General features: G+C 39.6%; 1 protein-coding gene across 1 annotated transcript in view; it reads left to right on the forward strand.

Moving 5' to 3' along the window:
* Window positions 1-24,963, forward strand: part of LOC140201992 (lutropin-choriogonadotropic hormone receptor-like) — a 76,291-nt gene that overhangs the window by 40,017 nt on the left and 11,311 nt on the right. The window contains exons 5-6 of the mRNA XM_072266859.1: window positions 3,159-3,236; window positions 16,312-16,380. Coding sequence (XP_072122960.1) covers window positions 3,159-3,236; window positions 16,312-16,380 — 147 coding nt within the window. The remainder of the gene's footprint in view (window positions 1-3,158; window positions 3,237-16,311; window positions 16,381-24,963) is intronic.

Here is a 24,963-nt window from a genome sequence, read left to right on the forward strand (position 1 = left end):
TGCCTACACATCACTTCGTTCGCGTGAATTCAGCGTAGTGCTCGGCACACGGAAAATTCAAGTTTTGCTTTTTGGAACTTTCTGGAACTTTTTTTCAAATATTTTCGATCCACGGATGCGGAACCCGCGGGTACAGAGGGCCGACTGTATATCTTGCCTTCTAAAGAACTGCATCAATATACTGGGACCAGATTAGGTCCTCAGAGATATTAGCACCCAGGAACTTGAAATTGCTCACTCTCTCCACTTCTGCTCCCTCTATAATGTCTGAGCAAAGTAAAATCAAGAAGAGTTTTATAGAATGTCGCAACGTCTTGGAAGACAGATGATATGACCTTAATGTGCTCTGTAATCTTTGGAAAGGCACAACCTTAATGAAGTCCTGTTGTAATGTTCTGTCAATCCCATCTCCTAGCTTCTCGAATTTAGGTAGGGTGACCTTTAGAAAATTAGATCTCAAGTTTTTTTTTCACAGCGGTTTGAACATTCACAAGTAGTACTGCAACCGGAACATTTGCTACTGGGTGTTCTATTACTGATAGAGGCTGCTGCATAGTCCTTGATGCCCTACAAAGGCAATAAACTTCCTTAGAACTTTCTTAACTGGTGCACAGTTATGGCTACAGGATTCTTCCATTCTTGTAAGCGAATTATCCAGGTTTCTTTTTCTGGGAAATAATTCAGTGCAAAGAATTACTTTATTTTCGTCAAAGCAGCTGCGCAGATTGACTCTGTGGTTAAGAAGGCATACGATGTATTGGCCTTCATCAATCGTGGAATTGAATTTAGGAGCCGAGAGGTAATGTTGCAGCTATATAGGACCCTGGTCAGACCCCACTTGGAGTACTGTGCTCAGTTCTGGTCGCCTCACTACAGGAAGGATGTGGAAGCCATAGAAAGGGTGCAGAGGAGATTTACAAGGATGTTGCCTGGATTGGGGGGCATGCCTTCGAAGGCAGGTTGAGTGAACTCGGCCTTTTCTCCTTGGAGCGAAGGAGGATGAGAGGTGACCTGATAGAAGTGTATAAGATGATGAGAGGCATTGATCGTGTAGATAGTCAGAGGCTTTATCCCAGGGCTGAAGTGGCTGCCACAAGAGGGCACAGGTTTAAGGTGCTTAGGAGTAGGTACAGAGGAGATGTCAGGGGTAAGTTTTTTACGTAGAGAGTGGTGAGTGCGTAGAATGGGCTGCCAGCAACGGTGGTGGAGGTGGATATGGTAGGGTCTTTTAAGAGGCTCCTGGATAGGTACATGGAGCTTAGAAAAATAGAGGGGTATGGGTAACCCTAGTAATTTCTAAGGTAGGGACATGTTTGGCACAGCTTTGTGGGCTGATGGGCCTGTATTGTGCTGTAGGTTTTCTATGTTTCTATGTTATATATACCATATGTCTTGTGAAGTCTTTAAAACCATGGAAGTGAACAAGATCTTTGGACAGAAGCCTCTCAATGGGCCTCTAAATTTATTCCTTCCTCAATTCCTAAATCTTTCCTTTGAGGCAGAACTACCTGCTTTGGTGCTGGGAATAGATGGAGTTAAAAGGCAGAGGGTTGTGTGAGCATCTGCTTTCAGGAGTTGCATTAAAGAGCGAAAGGAGAACTAAGTGTTGGGATGTTGCTTGGAAGACCCGAGAGCACTGTATTCATGCCAATATATTGGACAAAATGGTGCAATTACAAATAGCAATTGAAGTGACATATGGTAAGGTTAATGAATTTCATCAAGTCATTGAATTAAATTTGTTAAGTATCATGAAGGTCAAAGAGTTCCTGCAGGTCTGTACCACAGGAGACAAATTGATCTCACACACCTTGGTATAAGCACCAGTCTACAAGCCATCAAGGACTTGCGTGTAGAAATGTGCCGGGAAAAGGTCAGCAATATCATGAAGGATCCTACTCAGCCTGCTCATGGACTGTGTGTCCTACTCCCATTCGGAAGGAGGATATGTCACATCCATGCCAGGACCACCAGATTCAAAAGCAGTTACTACTCCCAAGCCATCAGGATGATCAACACATCTGCCCATCAACCTGCCCCACCACCACTACATTCATATCACTGTATGACATACGATCAGTCTTTGTATACAAGTTATTTGTACATTGTTTTATAGGATCTCTGTTACATTTATATTTACTGTATTTATTTTTCCCTTTTGTACTAAAGGATGATGAACAATTTGAAATCCTGAAAAACAGAAGGACAAAACTATATATTAAATGGCATGCATGTTAAACATCATGTATGGCAACTAATATACAATTTTAATTCAAATATTTTGCAAATTTCATCAGTCAACTGATGACAAAGGGACTCAACGGTTGTGAAAGCTGCTGGGGAAGGAAGTTGAACCAGAGTTCCCATTACAAAATGCTTAGAGAATGAATCATATAGTCAAAAAATCAGTTTGCTAATAAAAACATCAATATGTGGATTTTAAAATAAAACTTCCATTAACAAAGTAAAGGCACTCAGCCAGCATATTTGACTTCAGAAATGTCAAATTCGAGGAAACATGTCTGCATCCACTATTGGGTTGATAGAAAATAATTGAAATATTTGAGGAAAGGAAATAAGGCAACAGAATGTACTATTGTTAGCAGTTAAATCAGAAGGCTGCTAAGAAGCTATGAAATACTTGCCTATATTGTCTGAGGCACAGAATGCAAAAATAGGGAGGCTGTGCTATGACTAAGTGAAATATTTGTGTGACGTTGAGTCACTATCTCACATAAAAAATGTGATAGCATTAGAGAGGTTGCAGACGAGACTTAAAGATGTTGCCAGGGCTGGCAAATTTTAGGGAAGCAAAGGCTGAAAGGGATTTAATTGAGTTGTTCAGGAAGAATTTATTTACTTTGGCAGCGAGGGGTCATATCTCCAAGAATACACATTTTTTGCTTGATGTTCAGATTTCCTTGTAAAATTAGCACAGGAACATCCATTCCTACCATTGTGACATTGGTGAAAATCTGCTCCAACTAGATTCAGACAGGAGTGGAAAATGAAAAAAAAATCATACCAGCAGATATTAGAGGTTGCATTCTTTTAAGTGATAATTTATACATTCATCTATAAATATTAATCCTGACATTCACAAATTAATAAGACATTGTAGATTGGTGTCCTTCACTCTCCTTTTCATTTATTTTCAGGGAAATATGTGACAACTTACATCTTTTATCAATCCCAGAAAATGCATTTCAAGGAATGAACAATGAATCCTTGACACTGTAAGTATAACTTTTCCACCTTGCATGTGGACATTGACAATATCATTGACAATAAGTTGAAATTTAAATTGCATGATGCAATGTTATGTTTATGTGTCTTGTTAGAGGGTTGAGGTTGGGAATTTGACCTTGTGATATTTCATTTACAAAGGGGTAGGCTAATTAAATAATGAAGAAATGGAAATGTTAATATTTTCCAGTGTTGAAGTAAAGTACAATTACAATCTGCCTCTTCAATATCATACTACTCATAGAAACTGAATTCAATAAGTTCTGAAACAGATCAGTAGATTCATTAAGAAAAATTATGCTCTTATTTTCAAAATTCTGAAACAATTCCCTTTAGATTGGGACAACAAAGATTGTGGATTCAAACATGACTATTCCAAGAAATGCTACCATCATTTTTCAAAGACTTGCCTCTATAACTTTGACCTTTTGCAGTTGTTTCCTCGTCAACACTGATCTGATTCCACAACCTATGGGCTCACTTTCAAGGACTCTATATGTTCTCAGTGGTACTTACTCAATTAATCATTATTATTTGTATTTGCGTAGTTTGTCATCTTTTAGGGATTGGTTGTTTGTCAGTCTTTGTGTGGAGCTGTTCTTTGTTCTGCGAATACCCACAAGAAAATGAATCTAAGGGTAATATTTTCTTTGATAATAAATTTACTGTGAACTTTAGAACCGGAATCAAATGAGCTTCTTTGGAGTATTCCTTCCAGTCAGGTCCTCACCTTAATATTTGCCACTTTTGAAATGTGAACTTAAATTACATTAATATTTTTCTTTTTCAGCATGAAATTATCCTGCCCTTCAATAATATCATTTGTAGTCATTGAATTCAGTACCTTTTGAGATTGAAGTCCATTTATCAACATTATGAATTTGTTTACAAAATTCCCTAACAATTGCCTTGGGCACAGATTGATATACTGGAGCAAACGTTTTTCACTGTCTTTGCCTTTAGATTTTCCTGAGTTTAATACTTGTTTAATTCAATTGTCTAACAACCTGATGTGTCTGCCATGCACTGACCCTCTTGCTTCTCAATCAGATTTTGGGTTCAAATCCCAAGACTGGAATGCAAAGTCTAGACTGAACACTGCAACATTGAGGAAGAATTATGCTGTTCATTCTGCCTGCACAATTTCCTCTCTAGCCTCCCACTAAGTCTGAAGATGCACTTTGCCCAACTCTGGATTTATCTACCTTAATATTCTGCAAGGCCGCAAATACCCCCTCCTCTTTGGTGTTGTGATTGGTCCTCCAAAACATCCCAATTTGTTTCCCTTATCTCTTGGGCAACCATGATTTTCTCCTCCACAAAAACCAAAGATAAATATTTATTAAAACCTTCACCCATCCCCTGCAGCTCAAGACATGGGCAGCCCTACAGATCTCCAAGGGGACCAATTCTCCATTGCCACCTTTGTTTTGCACTCTTAATATTATTGTGGAACCTATATCCACACACAAAATACTGGAGGGACTTAGTGAGTCAGGCAGCATCTAATGAGGAAAATCAGTAGTTGATGTTTCTGGCTGAAACCCTTCATGGGACTGCCATGCATACCTGCTGAAGTTCCCACTGACTACGTGGGGGTGGTCTATAATCGAGCCACATGAGAGTAACCATCTTTGTTTCTATGTGCCACCCACATGGCCCCACTGGAAAAATCCCCCAAGAATGTCATCTCCAAGTTGTGGTGTTACACCTTCACATCAAAAAGGCAATGCCCCTCATCAAGTACACAACAAAGTCAGCACATGCTGGAAACCCAAAGCAACACACACAAAATACTGGAGGAACTCAGGGGTCAGCAGCATCCATGAAAATGAACAAACAGTCGACATTTCGGAGACCCTTCTTCAGGGCTAAATATGAAGGAGGAAGATGCCAGAGTAAGAATGTGGAAGGAGGGGAAGGAGTACAAGCTAAGTGATAGCTGAAACCGAATGGGTTGGAAAGATAAAGGACTGGAGAAGAAGGAATCTGATAGGGGAGGAGAGTGGGCCATATGAGAAAGAGAAATAGGCTTGGCATTGGGGGAGGTGATAGGTAGGTAAGAAGAAACGAGAGGCCTGAATGGGGAATAGAAGAGGAGGGGAGGGGAGGGGAGGGAAGGGAAGGGATGTTTTCTTAAACCGGAAGGAGAAATCGATAGTCATGGCATCAGATTGGAGACCTCCCAGATAGACCTCCCAGGGGGCCTCATTTTGGCACAGGAGGAGGCCTTGGACCGACATGTTGGAATGGGAATAAGAATTTAAGTGTTTGGCCATTAGGAAGCTCCATTTTTAGTGGATGGAGTAGAGTGCTCAGTGAAGCGGTTCTTCCCTCCAATTTTCAACAGGCCTCACCGACGTAGAGGAGGCTGCATCGGGAGCACTGGGCACAATAGACAAAACAAACAGGCTCGCAGGTGAAGTGTTGCCTCACCTGGGAGGACTGTTTGGGCTCTGAGTGGGGGTGTATAGCACTTAGGCCACTTGCAGGGGATAAGGTCCAGGAAGGCGAACAGCAGGGAGGGATGAACGGACAAGGGAATCATTGAGGGAGTGATCCCTGCATTGGGGGGGGGGGGAGAGGGAAGAGCCAAAGATGTATTTAGTAGTAGGATCCCTTTGGCAATGGCAGAAGGTGGAGGATAATATGTTGAATGTTCATGGGGTGGTAGGTAAGGACTGGCTCTGTTAAGGCAGTAGGAAGGTGAATGAGCACAGATGTTCATGAAATGGAGGAGATGACAACTCATCCTTTTTGAGATATGGCGCCCAAAACTGTTGACGATACTCCAAGTGCGGCCTGACTAGTATCTTATAAAGGCTCAGCATTATCTCCTTGCTTTTATATTCTATTCCCCTTGAAATAAATGCCAACATTGCATTTGCCTTCTTTACCACAGACTTATCCCATAAGTGAACCTTTTGGGAGTTTTGCACAAGGATTCCCAAGTCCCTTTGCACCTCTGATGTTTGAACCTTCTCCCCATTTAGATAATAGTCTGCACTATTGTTCCTTTCACCGAAATGCATTATCATACATTTCCCAACACTATTCCATTTGATCAGGGAGGCTTTGAGGTAGACTGTGAGGTTCCCTGACTTCCCATATTCTACAGGAGTACTCCACTGTCTTAACTACCATCCTGCCTATACTGAATCAAGTACTAACTATAAACAGCAAAAATAAAACTTTACTTCTTCTTACCTTTGCCCCCTCACTGAAGTCTCAACTCCTCACATCTCACAAATTCTACTCCAAAAGGCCACTACTTAATCTTACCTTTTTTTAATTGCATAAGCTATCTTGCAATTAAAGTTCCTGCTCTCATTCTAAGCAAACCACCTAGGCCTCCTACTCCCCATCATCACATTGGAACTTCTTGAAGCCTTCTGTACTACACTTGCTCACTGTTGCAATAGCTGCTCTGCTTGAAGCATCCTTCTTTCTATTGGCTGCTGTGAATTAGTTAATTAGCCAATGACCTATTAGGTAACATTTAGGTGACTTACCTTTTTTGAAGACCTGTAAAGTGAACTCACCTGTAGGCACTGAGACTCGATCTCTTTTGAGCTCATCTGCTCTCTCTAAGTCCCAAATGCTGTAAAGTAAATCTCACCTTCAAGCACCAAGACTCACACCCTTAAACTCTTGCTCCAGGTCCTGAGTAATTTATGCATTTATTTTATTGCAAACTATTTCTCAATCTCTGGTCTCACTGGGTATTTGAAAATTGTTTAAAAACAAATACCTAAAAAACACTAGCTGTAAATAATGAAACAGTGCAGCTTTTGCCATGAGGCAGAGCAAAGCAGAATGGACAGAATGACTAAAAAGATTCAGGGAGAAGGTATGATATTAAGCAGGGTGAATGACTCAGGTTGCCCCTTACAAGTGAGATATTGTTAGCATTTTAAGAATGTAAATGAAACATGGTCCACCTTCACATCGATCCATCCTCATACATTTGATTAATTAGTGTTTACTAACTTAGTTGTGGCTTATTGGTTTAAGGATACAGAATTTGAATTTAATCAGTATCACATTACTTCTTGGTAAGCAATCTAGTACCTAAAGGGTGACTCAGGATGTGGTTCTTCAAGGTTGTCATAACTGGTGGTTGTAGTGGGGATTAGATCTCACTACCAATTAAATGCTCCCAGTGGCGTGCACCTCAAATAGCCTCTGACAACTAAGTCCACTTCCTGGCCTTCATGTGTGGCTTAGATGCTAAGCCCGGCAGAACTGTTTCTACTGACAAGAGAAGGAGCAAAGGCAGGTTACTGGTGCCGTAAAACTAGTCACTTCAGGCATATGGGGCTCATCAGCTATGGTTGGCAGCTCAATTAGGAGAATTAAAACTCTGATCTCAAACCTCCGCTGCTTTGTGGCTACACCCATTCATGGGGGAGTCTTCGAGAGGAAACCTCAAGGAAAAGTACAGAGCTGGAGCCCCAAGGCAGTCCTACGTTGCTGACTGGCAACTCCTGCAATGCCACTGGATGCGCTTAAGAGCAGAGTTGATAGTGGAGGAAGGGAAGCCCCTTTCTTTAAAAAAGGAAGACATCTCCCTCGTCCTAGAATGAAAAGCCTCATCCTGAGAGCAGATGCGGCGGAGACGGAGGAATTGCGAGAAGGGGATGGCGTTTTTGCAAGAGACAGGGTGAGAAGAGGAATAGTCCAGATAGCTGTGAGAGTCAGTAGGCTTATAGTAGACATCAGTGGATAAGCTGTCTCCAGAGACAGAGACAGAAAGATCTAGAAAGGGGAGGGAGGTGTCGGAAATGGACCAGGTAAACTTGAGGGCAGGGTGAAAGTTGGAGGCAAAGTTAATAAAGTCAACGAGTTCTGCATGCGTGCAGGAAGCAGCGCCAATGCATCTCCCCCATTTCACGTACATCTGCTCTCACTCCATCTTCCCGCCACCCCACTAGGAATAGGGTTCCCCTGGTCCTCACCTACCACCCCACCAGCCTCCGGGTCCAACATATTATTCTCCGTAACTTCCGCCACCTCCAACGGGATCCCACCACTAAGCACATCTTTCCCTCTCTGCCTCTCTCTGCATTCTGCAGGGATCGCTCCCTACACAACTCCCTTGTCCATTCGTCCCCCCCATCCCTCTCCACTGATCTCCCTCCTGGCACTTATCCGTGTAAGTGGAACAAGTGCTACACATGCCCTTACACTTCCTCCCTTACCACCATTCAGGGCCCCAAACAGTCCTTCCAGGTGAGGCAACACTTCACCTGTGAGTCGACTGGGGTGATATACTGTGTCCGGTGCTCCCGATATGGCCTTTTATATATTGGCGAGACCCGACGCAGACTGGGAGACCGCTTTGCTGAACACCTATGCTCTGTCCGCCAGAGAAAGCAGGATCTCCCAGTGGCCACACATTTTAATTCCACATCCCATTCCCATTCTGACATGTCCATCCACGGCCTCCTCTACTGTAAGGATGAAGCCACACTCAGGTTGGAGGAACAACACCTTACATTCCGTCTGGGTAGCCTCCAACCTGATGGCATGAACATCAACTTCTCTAACTTCCGCTAAGGCCCCACCTCCCCCTCATACCCCATCTGTTACTCATTTTTATGCACACATTCTTTCTCTCACTCTCCTTTTTCTCCCTCTGTCCCTCTGAATATACCTCTTGCCCATCTTCTGGGTCCCCCCGTCTTTCTTCCCGGACCTCCTGTCCCATGATCCTCTCGTATCCCTTTTGCCTATCACCTGTCCAGCCTTTGGCTCTATCCCTCCCCCTCCTGTCTTCTCCTATCATTTTGGATCTCCCCCTCCCCCTCCAACTTTCAAATCCCTTACTCACTCTTCCTTCAGTTAGTCCTGACGAAGGGTCTCGGCCTGAAACGTCAACTGCACCTCTTCCTACAGATGCTGCTTGGCCTGCTGCGTTCACCAGCAACTTTTATGTGTGTTGCCTGATTTATTTCCGTCATTTTCCCCATGTGATAAGTAGCTATTTGTGAAGTCAGTCAGATGCAAGTGAAGCATGTGCAAGGTGTGGCATTCTCAACTGTGATGGGGATGCCAAACACAAGGCTGAACTATTGTGATGATGTCACTGATGGCAGCACCATCAAGGACATTCTGTATTAGATTAGATTAGATTATGAGGACACTCAGTCCTCATTTATTGTCATTTAGAAATGCATGCATTAAGAAATGATACAATGTTCCTCCAGTATGATATCACAGAAACACAAGACAGACCAAGACTAAAACTGACAAAAACTACATAATTATAACATATAGTTACAACAGTGCAAAGCAATACCTTAATTTGATAAAGAGCAGACCATGGGCACGTTAAAAAAAGTCTCAAAGCCCTGATAGCCCCATCATCTCACACAGATGGTAGAAGGGAGAAACTCTCCCTGCCATGAATCTCCAGCGCTGCCAACTTGCCGATGAAGCACCCGACCACCCGACCACAGCCGACTCTGAGTCCGTCCAAAAACTTCGAGCCTCCGATACCAAGCACCATCTCTGCCGAGTGCTTCGACCCCACCCCAGCCGCCGAGCAACAAGCAAAGCCGAGGACTTGGGGCCTTCCCCTCCGGAGATTCTGGATCACACAGTAGCAGCGGCAGCGAAACAGGCATTTCAGGAGTTTCACCAGATGTTCCTCAGTGCTTCTCACGTCTGCCTCCATCAAATCAGGATTGTGCACAGCATCCTACTTGACAAATAACAGATATTCATCACCAGAGTGGCCGCTGCGTGCTGCGTCGCGCCACCATTTTCTATATACAGAAAGGTGCTGGAAAAGGGCCAGTAACATCATGAAGTATCCCATCCACCCTGCTCATGGGTTGTTTATCCCACTCCCATCAGGGAGGAGGCTACATAGCATCCATACCAGGACTACTAGATACAAAAACAGTTACATTCCCTGAACAGTAGGGCTGATCAACACCTCCACCCACTAACCCAGCCCTCCACATTCCCAACTACCACTACTTTATTATTTCCTTCAGGCACCTTATGTATAGCCACTCCTGTGCCCAACATCACTTTATGGATGTGCAATCAATCTATGTCAATAAGTTGTCTTATGTATTTATTTATTACTTTTTAATTATTGTGTTATTTGTATTATTGTGTTTTTTATGCTGCTTCAGATCTGGACTAATAATTATTTCATTCTCCTTTATACCGTTTGTACTTGTGTACTGGAAATGACATTAAACAATCTTGAATCTTAAATAAAACAAATTTTAACAAAACTTGAAAGCTCAGTGCAATGTTGATGTTTGTTAAGAGGAACTAGATTAAAAGTTAACCTTCAGAGAATGTTTCAAGCTATGGGAAAGCTGTTATGTGTGCGCAGTACGGTGATTGGTGCATTGATGTAAGTGGAATGAATTTCAAAGGCAGGATGACCATGCCACCGTGACCCCTGGCCATTCACACCTGCCTCACAGCACAAACGGAAGGTGCTTGTGCCCCTCTTGTGGAAGTACATAACTGGATCCACAACCTATGTCGGTGTGCTTAGAAGATTCTGTGAGAAATTAGAAGGTTTGAACATGGAGGAGCCATCATGAACTCCCACATTACCTGATGATCCTATGATTTCAATCTCTGAAGCTGATGTGCAGGCTGCCTTCAGGAGCATGAATCCACAGAAAGCATCTGCACTGGCAGGGTACCTGGCTACCTACTAAAGACCTGTGCTGACCAAGTGGCTGGTGTGTTCACTGAGATCTTTAATCTCTCACTTTGGCAGCGTGAGGTACCCACCTGCTTCAAGCAGGGTTTAATTATACCGGTGCATAAAGAAGAGTGTGGTGACCTGCCTCAATGACTATCACCCAGTTGCATTTACATCCACAGTGATGAAGTGTTTTGAGAGGTTGTTGATGAAACGTATATGCTCCTGCCTGAGAGGTGAAATGGATTCGCTCCAATTTGCCAACCGGAGCAACAAATTCACAGCAGTTGCCTTGTCTTCACTCAAACCTGGAATATCTGGACAGCAAAGATGCCTACATCAGGATGCTCTTTATTGATGACATCTCAGCATTTGATACCATCTTCCCCTCAATATCTCCTTTTGCAATTGGACCCTGAATTTCCTCACTTGCAGACCCCAGACAGTTCAAATTAGCAACAACATTTCCTCCACAATTTCCATCAGCACAGGTGCACTACAAGGCTGTGTGCTTAGTCCCCTGTTCTACTGACTTTACACTTATGACTGTGTGGCTAAGCACAACCCCACTGCCAAATTCAAGTTTGCTGATGGCACCATGGTGACTGGCCGAATCAAAAGACAGTGATGAATCACCATATAGGAGGGAGATTGAAAATCTGGCAGAGTGGTGTCATAACAACAACCTCTCACTCAATATCAACAAGACCGAGGAACTGATTATAGATATCAGGAGAGGGAACCCAGAGGTCCTTGAGCCAGTCCTCACTGGAGGATCAGAGATGAAAAGGGTTAGCAACTTTAAATTCCTGATTTCAGAGGACCTGTCCTGGACCCAGCACAAAAGTACAATCATGAAGAGAGCACTGTAGCACCTCTACTTTCTTAGCAGTTTGTGAAATTCAGGATGGCATCTAAAACACTGACAAACTTCTGTAAATGTGGAATGAACAGTATATTGACTGGCTGCATCACAGCCTGGTATGGAAACACCAATATCTTTGAACAGAAAATCATGCAAAAGTAGTGGATTCCGCCCAGTACATCATGAGTAAAGCCCTCCTAACCATTGAGCACACCTACACGAAACTCTTTTGTAGGAAAGCAGCATCCATCATCATGATCTCCAACCCCCCCCCCACCCAGGTCACGCTCTCTTCTCACTGCTGCCATCAGGTAGAAGGTAGAAGATCCTCAAGGCTCACAGGACCAGGTTCAAGAACAGTTACTACCCCTCAACGGTCAGGCTCTTGAATAAAAGGGGATAATAACACTAATCTTCATTTGCTCCATCATTAAAATGTTCTCACAACCAATTATCTTACTTTCAAGGACTCTTTAACACATTGTCTCATGTTATTTATATAGTTTGTTATACAGTTTGTTGTCTTTTGCACATTGGTTAGTTGTCCATCTTGCTGTGTGCAGTTCTTCATTGATTCTATTGTGTTTCTTTGTATTTACTATTGCTCGCAAGATAATAAATCTTAGGGTATTATATATTGACATATGTATAATCTGATAATAAATTTCACTTGAACTTTGAAAGCAGCTATCCAATCTGGGTACTCTCTTTTCTCCCCTCTCCCATCAAGTAAAAGATATAATAGCCTGAAAGCATGTACCACCAAGATAAAGGACAGCTTCTACCCCACTTTTATAAGATTATTGAATGCTTCCATAGTATAATAAAATGGGAACTTGACCTTAAAATCTACCTCATTATGATCTTGCACCTTATTGTCTACCTATAGCCATTGCATTTTATTCTGCATTCTGTTATTGTTTTACCTTGCCCACCTCAAAGCACTGTGTAATGATTTGATCTGTACAAACAGTATGCAACATAAACTTTTCACTGTATTTTGGTGCATGTGAGAATAATAAACCAATTCCAATTGACTAGAGGAGGCCATTTGGTTCATTAGGCCCATGCCAACTCACAAATGATTAATTCTATTGGTCCAGTTTCCCCACTCCTTTCTCCCGCTGCATTCCTGCATGTTATTTTCTTTCACATAGGTTTATCAGTTCCTCTTTGATTTTTCTTTTTGCCATTAACCTACTCTGAATCCCACAATGGCTGGTTAACCTATCAGCACATCTTTGGTTCATGTGAGGAAACTGCAGCATCTAGTAGAAACCCGTGCATTCACAAAGAGAACATGCATGGATAGATTGAACCTGGGCTTATACAGCTATGAGACATCAACACCAGGTGCTGTGTCACCATTCAGAAATGCATGCCTTCACATAGAGACCGGCAAACTTTGCATGGACAGTTTGATAGTGGGCCCCTGCAGTGTGATGAAGTCCTGATAAAGGGTCTCAGCCCGAAACATCAACTATTTACTCTTTTCCATCGATGCTGCCTGGCCTGCTGAGTTCCTCCGGCATTTTGTGTGTGATGCTGAGCAGCATTAAATACTGTGCCAGCATACTGACATACTCAGGGGGAGGTCTCCTTTCTTTGAACAGGGAGTATTGGTGAGTGCCTTTCAGCTGTGAGGTGAAGCATGGTCTGGCTCAGGTACTGCCGCCATCTCAAATAATTTGGAGGCTGGGAAGCAGCGAGTAACAGCAAGGCAGGTTCAAGTGTGAACCTCAAGCAAGGTCACTCTTGTTAGTGAGCACGGGGTTCAGAATCAGCTGTTGGCTTCAAGGCCTTTAGCAGCAGACTGCTGTACCTGAGTAAAACGTGATCTTTTAAATCACATTGCTGCATAGCCAACAAATGGTTATCTCGTGAATGACTAATGATTGGTGTGGTTTGGAGCCTATTGACCTAATTTCCCCCTGCAACCGTCCAAATGAATATTGTACAAATAAATATGCCTTAAGTGAGCACTTGTCCCCTATTTCTGCATGTCATTTTAGAATAGGAATTGGTTGGATGAAAATCCAGAGCGACATGATTCCTCATGAAAAATAATTTTACTGTGTTCCACTGCAAAATCACCAATTTTCCAGTCTATAATATCAAAAATATTAATGCTTTGGAGTTTTTTAGAGAATACTTATTTAGTGTCACCTGTGTCCGATGCATGAAAAATGAATAATGCAAAGAAATGAGTTAAATTACCAAGTTTCATTAAGCTGGAGCCTGGCTTGTGTATATATCCTTCCATTAATCACAGAAGGGCTGGGGTAAAGGAATGATTAATTTGACAGAACTCCATAGGGTTTGCATTATGGTAAGGAAGAGTTGCTAACAGTTTCAAGGGATGGAAGATTTCACACAACTGCCTTGGGATTTTCCAGCTCATAGGGCTTGGGACACAGGCTAATGAAACTCACATCCCAAAAGATGCAGGCTGGCACATGGACTGGCTACTGTAACTAGGTTATTTTTCTGCTACTTAAAGGAGAAGAGGGTATAATAAGCCTTCAAAGTATTCCAAAACCTATTAGCCAGGTACCAGAAAACAGCTAATTTATATCATTATCGATACTGCATCATTTCAGATATTGATAAGTGACACACCTGTTAATTGTTAGTGTGGCAGCTTGTTGCTGTTCCTTTGAACAGTAGACAATTTGAAAGCAAGAGGGACCCACAATCAAGAGGCAAGATTACTGTTTTCCTAAGTATTTGGCAAGATTACAAATGAAGACTGACTTTTCATGTGTTTTGTGCTCTCTTCATTTTTCTCCCAGATGTTAATGGCAAGAAAAAAATATGGAAAAAGCTTTTAAATCAACAATAAAAAATCTCTGACAATTCTTAACTATTTTCCACTGAACTTTGTTGTGTTTATATTTTCTGCCTTGTGTTCAGAATTCTTCAGTGACATTTCAGGTGCAATAAGGGAAGTTACTCATATAGGTAAACAACTCTGAGGCTTCAAGAAAAAATCTGTGTCTTTGGAAATTGAGTGCAAGCTGTTAGTCAAGTGCTTCCGTAGATTAGTTTACATGTCCACATTAGTATTAGTCCATTAACAATGGCTGGTTTGTTTCTTGGTTTGTCAGACTCATCTATACAGTACTGTTTTCCAATAACTAGTACTACTAATATCATAGTTTCTCATGACATAGATTGAGGCTGCTTAAAGCTTCAAATCTAGATTGACTGTTAGAATATCCCCATTAATCCGATTCTCCTCATTTCCTTGTAGTCTATTCTATCGTATGCATCCATTCTTCTGCCAATCACCTATATTGGACATTACTTACAGTAGCCTGTTAATCTACCCACAACTCTTTTAGGATGTAAGACGAAATCAGAGAATGTGTGGGAAAGCCTTGCAACCACACGGAGAAATGTGCAAACTCCAGGCGGACAGCACACCAGGTCAGAATTAAACATAAGACCATAAGACATAGGAGCAGAATTAGGCCATCTGGCCCATCGAGTCTGCTCCGCCATTCAATCATGGCTGATCCTTTATCCTTTTCCTCCTCAGCTCCAGTTCCCAGCCTTCTCCCCGTAACCTTTGATGTCATATCCAATCAAGAACCTATCAATCTCTGCCTTAAATACACCCAATCATCTGGCCTCCACAGCTGCATGCAGCAACAAATTCCATAAATTCACTACCCTTTGGCTAAAGAAATTTCACCGCATCTCTGTATTGAAAGGGCACCCCTCTATCTTGAAGCTGTGCCCTCGTGTCCTTTTATTCCCACTCGCTGCCTCCTACCAATCAGCCAATTCTCTCACCATCTTAATAATTTTCCTATAATACCATGGGCTCTTAACTTGGTAAGCAACTTCATGTGTGGCACTTTGTCAAAGGCCTTCTGAAAGTACAAATATACAACATCTACTGCATCCCCTTTATCTATCCCACTTGTAATCTCCTCATAGAATTCCAAAAGGTTCATCAGGCAGGATTTCCCCTGAAGGAAACTATGCTGTGACATGAGTGACAGGAGTTGTGGAAAAGCAGAACAAAATATTATGTTGCTGTACCACTTTACATGGAATATTACAATTTCAGTGTGATGCTGTTGACATTCTTGAAACTCTCTCGGACTCATGATCGATAAAACTGTTGTCCACCTAAGAACCTTTAGTAAAATGTCTTCATTGCCAAAAGTTCCTCTGGAAAACAATTGAACAATCTATGCAGCATGGCAGAAAATTTAGAAACGAATGAAAAGTTGATTTAAAATGAGCATAGAAAACAAAATATTAACTAGCTTATAATAGTTTCAACTTGTTGATGAAATTTTACAATTATCTTACAATTCTCATTGTATCCATTCACTGGCTTTCAAAATAACATGAACCAGTCGATAAGACAACTGTTATGTGATGTTGTTATACTGTCAATGTTGCCTTGTATAATCTAAACAAACACACCCTGACTTTATAGGTTTTCACTTCATTTTGAATTTAATTAATAAAGTAACTTATTCTAATAATGTTGCCTTTTCAGGAAGCTGTATAAAAATGGATTTGAAGATGTGCGGAGTCATGCATTCAATGCAACAAAACTGGATAAGTTGTACGATTATTTACTACATCATTATACAATGTTGATCTGATCTATGCCATGTATGGAATAGTTTAAAATACTTGTTTAAATAAGTAAAGTCAAAAACAGTAATACTTTTAGTTTGTTGCACACATTTAGCATTTCATTTTGGCGTCTTTGAAGGACAATACAGAAAAACAGAGCCTTAATCCATGGAACTTGTAAACCACAAGATAACTCCAAGGTTCTTAATCATAGATAACTAAAATGAAAAAAGCAAGTGTTATACATTAAATTCCATTACAAAATTACTCATTTTCTGAATTCTAACTGTAACCATTCTTATTTTGAATTTAAGAAAAACATTGATGCCATGATCAGAGAAAGTACAAATTTATCATTTGAAAAGGTGCAGGGGAAAAAAAACTAGTGTCTTGCTATCAATAAGTTTTTGCAAAAGGTTATGATAGCTTGTGAAAAATAAGTATCACATCTTATGAACTTTCCAAAATAGAACTAGCCTCGGCTAATATTATTATCTGGTGAATGTTACAGAATTAGAGACTACACCAGGTGAAGATTTTGTTCGTGCAAAATCTTTGAAGATCTTATTTATAAAAGGGTTTTCAATTTTGTCACATTTATCAAACAGGAAATCTCACTGTACTATTAAAAATGCATTTTCTATTTTTGCTTGTACAAAAAAAATCTCCAGTAATGGAGGCCAGTACTTGAGAAAAGGTGATCTTAATCAAATGTAAACATTGAGGAAATCTGCAGATGCTGGAACTTCAAGCAACACACACAAAATGCTGGTGGAACGCAGCAGGCCAGGCAGCATCAATGAACGAAGGGTTGGAAAGATGATAAAGAAAGTACTGTCCAGTCTATTCACCAGTGTTAGGAGATTTGTGCAGTCGAACTCAACACCTATTTTTTTTAGCAAAATCAACTGGTATTCGATCTGGTTCAGCAACATGAATATTGAAACACATAACCTCATGGATCTTTTAGGTTATTTTATAAGTGAATGCAGTCATTTCAACATTCAAGGTTAAAGGAAGTTCCCTCTCCTTGGAGTCTCAAAAGACCTTCCTGTAAGCAATCATCATCCTTTCCTGAAAAGCAACATCAAAGGCACTCTGAATTAATTAGTTCAGGTCCTTTCTTTTTGATAACCATCCAGTAGAAAATCCAGTTAAATTTTTTCTTCAAATGACTTATTAACCAGGTATCTAAAATCAACTAACACAGTTTGGAAAATAAATCCCAGTCTTAACTGTCAATGCTGTTTTACATTGTCAAGTGATAATGCTCTAGAAGGGATTTAATCTAAAAATCAAGTGTTAAATGTGATTGTGAACATTGCATACAAGGTGCTGTTGCAGGGATTGCAGTAGTACTGTGCCTATGATGTACTGATGCCTGGAGGCTGCAGGCATGAACACTGGGGAGTAGAGTGCTGAATTCTTGCCTTTGAGACCCAGGTTCAACTCCTGGAGTGATTCCAATGTTCTCCTGACATCAGAGGAAGGGGAAAAATGGAATTTATTATGAAGGAAGTGGTATCAGGGCACTTGGAAAGACTGGACAGAGTTGATATGGACTATTAACATTTTTCAGTTTGTAGCTAATGGAATGGATAAAGTGAATCATTGGTGGATGCAATTAAACTTGCAGATATACTTTTAAAATCCCAAGAGATTTAAAAATTAATGCATATGATATTGGAGGTTAAAATACTCAAATAAGCAGGTCACTCTCGGGGTGGGAGATTGTGGCTGGTGGACTCCCATGGAGATCAGTACCGAACTCCCAGCAGTTCAGAAAAAAGAATAACTTTGATGAGGGGATCGGGTATCACATGTCTTAAGTTTCCTGATACAGTAATATAAAGCTAGGTGACAGTTTGGAAGTGAGAATGATACAGCGAGGTTTTAAGGGGCCCCAGGAGGGCTACGTAACTAGGCAAGGAAATGGCAGATGGAAAACAATCTAGGAAAAAGTGTTAGGAAAAGTAGAGTATTTTTAAAAGGTGGGAAATTGGAAGTTGCTGATGTTCAGAGTGATGTGTGTGAATTCACACATGTATCACCGAAATATAATAGACAGATTCAGAAAGCAGTTAAGAAAGCAAGCACCATGTTAACATATATTTCAATATGGTTTGAGTACACAAGTAAAGATACTTTTCTCCAATAATACAGAGTATCGATGAGACCTGAATCTGGAATATTGTATACAACTCTAACCTCTCTACTGGAGAAAGATTTTCAGTACAGGAATGCAACAGGATTGATGCTGGGGTGGAGAGTTCATCATATATCCCATCAACTCTCCCTGAACTCCAGTCTTCATTGGTTGAAGACCATGAAACTAAACCCACCTTCATATGTAACTTTTGCCTGTTTATGCACACATTCAGCATCATCAGCTGAAACCCAAAAGGGTGTGTTTTTTTTTTAAATCACAAACAAGAGAAATCTACAGATGCTGGAAATCTGAGCAACACACACAAAATGCTGGATGAATTCAGCAGGCCAGGCAGCATCTATGGAAAAACATACAGTCGACGTTTCGGGCCGAAACCCTTCGGCAGGACCTTGGCTGGAAACGTCGACTGTACTTTTTTCCATAGCTGCTGCCTGGCCTGCTGAGTTCCTCCAGCATTTTGGGTGCATTTTTATGCTTTGTGTGTTACTGTATCTACCCCCAGAAGCCTTACAACAAACTGGTCAAGGAGCCCATGCAATATTATTCAACATGTTAAAACTTCTTGAAGTATTTTTATGCCAACTTATTTTGCTACCAATAAACTTGGAGTGTGGATTCTTGAATTACACAGTAGGCAGGTTTTATTCTAATAATCGACACATGGCATCATGACCTATCTTTAAACAGGCATTGGCCCAAAAACATTCACAAGGGAAAATTAAAAATAGCAAAACTATAATTAATATTGAAATAAGGGATTTAATTTGTATTCAAAGACAAAATCTGTTCTTGTGAAATGTGATATTACTTTAGACTTAAAATCAGTGCAAGGTCTGGTTCACTCAGGTCCTTTCTGGAAGGAAATCTGATGCTCTCACTTGGCCTGGCCTGTTAGTGACTCTGGACACACAGAAACATGGTTGATTCTTGGGTGTCATCTGAAATGACTTACCAAGCCATTGTTCATGGGTAAATTATGGATTTGTCAATAATATTTGTTATTCAACTTGGGGAAGGCATTGTTGAATGTATATGAAAGTTGTGAACATTAGGTTTAGTCTCAGTGATAATCAGGGAGAGAGATGGTGCTGTGCCTATGAAACAAAGTTTATGTCACCAAGTGAAGAAAATAGCTTCCGTCTCCCAGTATCTGGCTGAGAAAGCCTGTGCACAATCACCGAAAAAATGCTGGGTGAGCCTGCTGAAAATTTAGAGTCCATATCCGGTAGATATGGTTTACAGGCATGGTTGGCCTGAAAACATTACCTGAAGATAATGAAGATGTTCTTCTAAAGTGAGGTCAGGAACACTGTTGAAGGAGGATGCAAAGTCCAGACATAATTGTATTTAGCTGACTCAGGAATGCTTGATTATTAAGAACAGGAAGTGCTCTGTTCCCATAAATAATTGTTGTCAAATAAAGATAAAGTATGTTGGAAATGATCAGCAAGGGCCATTCCTTTCCCTGCCTGCAGAATGTATCCAAATTTTACTCCTTTTATATCCAGTATATTTGATTTCCCGAGGATTATGTATGAGTTATATATTTTGCTTAGGACCTAATGTCAGAATAAGAAAAATACTTTATAAAACATATTTCTACATTTCATAACAAATGTATTTATTTACTTTCTTGAACATTTATTATTGTCTTAATCATGTTGATTTTTTTTATTGATAGCCAAATGATTCCATCAGTTTGATCCTGTGAATATAAAGAGATTGCTGTCTCAGATTACGCTCCTGTGCTCCTATCTTTAAATCTCCCTGGTCTTCTTCAAACAAATAGGTTTTGGTGATTTAATTTAACTTTAAATTTTTTAAATTTTATGGAGAGACAAATTACTCTTTTTTTTGGAAGAGAATATATTAGAGGAGACTTCTAGTCTTATCAGATGGGATGCCTTTAAGGCATATATTAGAGGACAAATTACTTCTTATACTACAACTATTAAGAAAAAAGCTAATAAAGAGTGAAGTGATTTAGCTAATCAGTTGAAACAATTAGACCAAGAGTATGCCTTGGGTCCAGAACCTGCCTTATATAAAAGACGTGTTGAAACTAAAACTAAAAATGATCTCCTTTTAACCTATCCAATTGAAACCCAACTCCTAAAAGATAAACGCAAACACGAGGAATTCTGCAGATGCTGGAAATTCAAGCAACACACATCAAAGTTGCTGCCTGGCCTGCTGCGTTCACCAGCAACTTTGATGTGTGTTGTTTCCTAAAAGATAAAAGTCAATTTTATATTCATGGAGATAAAACAGGTAAATTATTGGCTGATCAAATTATATAGCTAAATAGCAGATTAAAGAAATATGCAAAGCTAATGGTGATAGGACAACTGATTATTTGGAAATAAATGATACTTTTAGAGAATTTTATTCTAAATTCTATAGTTTTGAATCTTCTAAGAATAACACTGCAATGAACAATTTCTTAGACCAAATAAACATTCTTACAATTTCTGCCGACAACAGAAAGTTGTTGGAACAACCTATTTCTTTTGAGAAAATTGTTGAGGCAGTGTGCTCATTACATTTGAGGAAAGCTCCGGGTCCAGATGGATTTTCTGGAGAGTTTTATAAGATCTTTTCCTCACTGCTTATACCTCATTTATGTTCAGTTTTTCGGATTCATTCAAGTTGGGCAGACTCCCTCAATCTTTTTATGAGGCTTCCATTTTGCTTATCCTTAAAAAGAATAAGGATCCAACTGAATGCTCTTCTTATAGACCCATTTCTTTACTTAATGTTGATACTAAGATCCTATCTAAAGTTTTGGCCCATGGGATTGAAAATATTTTACCATCTGTCATTTCCGATAACCAAACTGGATTTATCAAAAATCGATACCTTACTTTAATATTCGCCGGTTATTAAATGTTATTTATTCTCCTTCTAACATGATATCAGAATATGTGGTATCCCTAGATGCTGAGATATCTTTCAACAGAGTTGAATAGAATTTATTTAAAACTTTAGAAAAATTTAGTTTTGGACCCGTTCTCATCCAATGGATTAAATTACTTCATTTAGCTCCTTCCACTAGGGTTATCACTAATTCTCATAATTCCAAACCATTTAACCTTCAACGTGGCACTAGACATGGCTGTCCGTTGAGCCCTTTGCTTTTCGATCTGGCCTTAGAACCTTTAGCCATTGCCTTTCGAGAATCTAATGATATCACCGGTATTTTAAGGAGAGACACTATTCACAAAGTCTTGCTGTATGCTGATGATCTGCTGCTATTTATTTTTAATGCTGAGATTTCGTTACCCCATGTGCTTTCTTTACTCTCCTGTTTTATCCAGTTCTCAGGTTATAAATTAAACCTACATAAAAATGAACTTTTCCCTTTGAATAATTTGATACTAACAAATTCTAACCTTCCTTTTAAAATTGTAAGAAACCAATTTACCTACATAGGTGTAACAATTACTAAAAACGATAAGCGTCTATTTAAAGAAAATTCTCTTACCTTTATTGAATCATGTAAAAAGGATACTATCAAATTGGTCGCCTCTTTCGTTATCGCTGATTGGCTGAATTAACTCTATTAAAATGAATATATTACCTAAATTTTTATATCTTTTTCAGGCATTGCCTGTTTTTATTCCTAAATCTTTCTTTGATACTCTTGACTGTATTATACCTGCTTATATATGGAAGAATAAGCGTACTAGATTAAATAAAATTCATCTTCAGAAAGATAAAAAGAATGGAGGATTAGCCTTACCAAACTTTAGATCTTATTATTGGGCAGTTAATATAAGAAATCTTACATTTCGGTTATATTACATTAATCGTGAGCATTGCCCGATGTGGATTTTTTTAGAAGCTAACTCTGTCATTAAATTTTCTATTATTTCTCTTCATGGATCCTCACTTCCTTTATCTCTGAGTAAGCTAACTGATAATCTGGTAGTTAAACATACTATGAGAATTTGGATACAAGTCCAAAAATACTTTGGCTTATTGAGATTTTCTCTTTCAAGTCCCATTTTTTCTAATTTTTTTAAACCCTCTATGATTGATATGGCTTTTAAAGAATGGGATAGATTAGGTATCAAATGCTTTCAGGACTTGTTTGTAGAGGGAAGTCTCTTTTCATTTGAACAACTGTCAACTAAATATAGTTTACCCAAAACTCATTTTTTTGATACCTACAAATAAGAGATTTTTTACGGTCTCAAATAAGTACATTTCCTAAAAGTCCTGACAAGAATTTACAAACCCCATTTCCAGAAAAGTTGGGATATTTTCCAAAATGCAATAAAAACAAAAATCTGTGATATGTTAATTCACATGAACCTTTATTTAACTGACAAAAGTACAAAGAAAAGATTTTCAATAGTTTTATTGACCAACTTAATTGTATTTTGTAAATATACACAAACTTGGAATTTGATGGCTGCAACACACTCAACAAAGGTTGGGACAGAGTTAAAATGAGAATGAAAAGTGCACAGAAAAGTCATGCTACTGTGACAATTATAGCCACCTGGGCTCGGGAGTACTTCGGAAAACCATTGTCACTCAACACAGTCTGTCGCTGCATCCAGAAATACATCTTGAAACTGTATTACGCAAGGAGGAAGCCATACATCAACTCTATGCAGAAATACCGGCGAATTTTCTGGGCCCGAGCTCATCTCAGATGGACCGAAAGACTGTGGAACCGTGTGCTGTGGTCAGATGAGTCCACATTTCAGCTAGTTTTCGGAAAAAATGGGCGTCGAGTTCTCTGTGCCAAAGATGAAAACGACCATCCAGGTTGCTATCAATGAATGGTGCAAAAGCCAGCATCTGTGATGGTATGGGGGTGCATCAGTGCCCACAGCATGGGTGAGTTGCATGTATGTGAAGGTACCATTGACTCTGAGGTGTATTTTAGAGAGACACATGTTGCCATCAAGGCGACGTCTCTTCCCGGGACGTCCATGCGTATTTCAGCAGGACAATGCCAGACCACATTCTGCACAGGCTACAACAGCGTGGCTTTGTAGACACAGAGTGCGTGTGCTTGACTGGCCTGCTGCCAGTCCAGATCTATCTCCTATTGAAAATGTATGGCACATCAAGAAGAGGAGAATCAGACAACGGAGACCACGGACTGTTGAGCAGCTGAAGTCTTATATCAAGCAAGAATAGACAAAATTTCCAATTGCAAATCTACTACAATTAGTATCCTCAGTTCCAAAACGATTAAAAAGTGTTATTAAAAGGAAAGGTGATGTAACACAATGGTAAACATGCCACTGTCCCAACTTTTGTTGAGTGTGTTGCAGCCATCAAATTCTAAATTTGTGTATGTTTACAAAATACAATTAAGTTGGTCAGTAAAACTATTGAAAATCTTTTCTTTGTACTTTTGTTAGTTAAATAAAGGTTCACGTGAATTAACATATCGAAGATTTTTGTTTTTATTGCATTTTGGAAAATATCCCAACTTTTCTAGAAATGAGGTTTGTATTAGATGTAATTTTTAATTTGAAACCTTTTTATAATGGATCTATATCTAATATTTATAATATGCTGTTGGGAATGAGAAGTGTTCCTTTAGATAAAATTAAAAATCTTTGGGAACAAGATTTACAGACTTCATTTTCTGAGGAAACTTGGAATCAAATTTTTAAATTGGTTAACACTTCATCGTTATGTGCTCACCACGCTCTCCTACAATTTAAAGTGGTCCAGAGGGCCCATATGATCAAGGATAAGTTGTCTCATTTTTATTTAGATATATCTCCGTATTGTGATAAATGTAATAATGGAGAAGCTTCACTCATTCATATGTTTTGGACATGCCTGAGTCTTGGAAAATATTGGAAAGAAGTATTTCAAACTTTCTCAATACTTTTCAAAGTAAACTTTAAGCCTAATCCTTTGACTGCTTTATTTGGTATTGTTGGAGGAAAGGATATTATTTTGGAGCCATCTGACTTGCACATTTTGGCTTTTATTTCTGTTATGGCCAGAAGGACAGTCTTGCTTAAATGGAAAGATGCGGCCCCTCCTATTCATGCTCAATGGTTACGTGATGTGATGTCATGTTTAAATTTAGAGAAGATTCGATGTTCAGTCTCTGAATCTAGCCAAGACTTTAAAACATTGTGGGGACCTTTTTTGAATTATTTTCAAAACCTTTGATTTGCTATTAAAGCACAGATGATGACTAATAATTTTTTTTCCTTTTTTTCTTTACTAATTAGCTTCGGTCTTGGTAATGGGTTAGTTTTTTTATATAATAAAATTACTAAATTTCAATGTTATGAATTCATTAATCTGTATGAATATAGGGTAAGGAGTCTTTATATGCGATTTAGTATAATGCATTGATATATATATATTTTTATTGCACTCTGTATTCTTATATGTAAATTAATAATAAAA

This window comes from Mobula birostris, chromosome 8, assembly GCF_030028105.1.
Source record: "Mobula birostris isolate sMobBir1 chromosome 8, sMobBir1.hap1, whole genome shotgun sequence".
NCBI classification, from domain to species: domain Eukaryota; kingdom Metazoa; phylum Chordata; class Chondrichthyes; order Myliobatiformes; family Myliobatidae; genus Mobula; species Mobula birostris.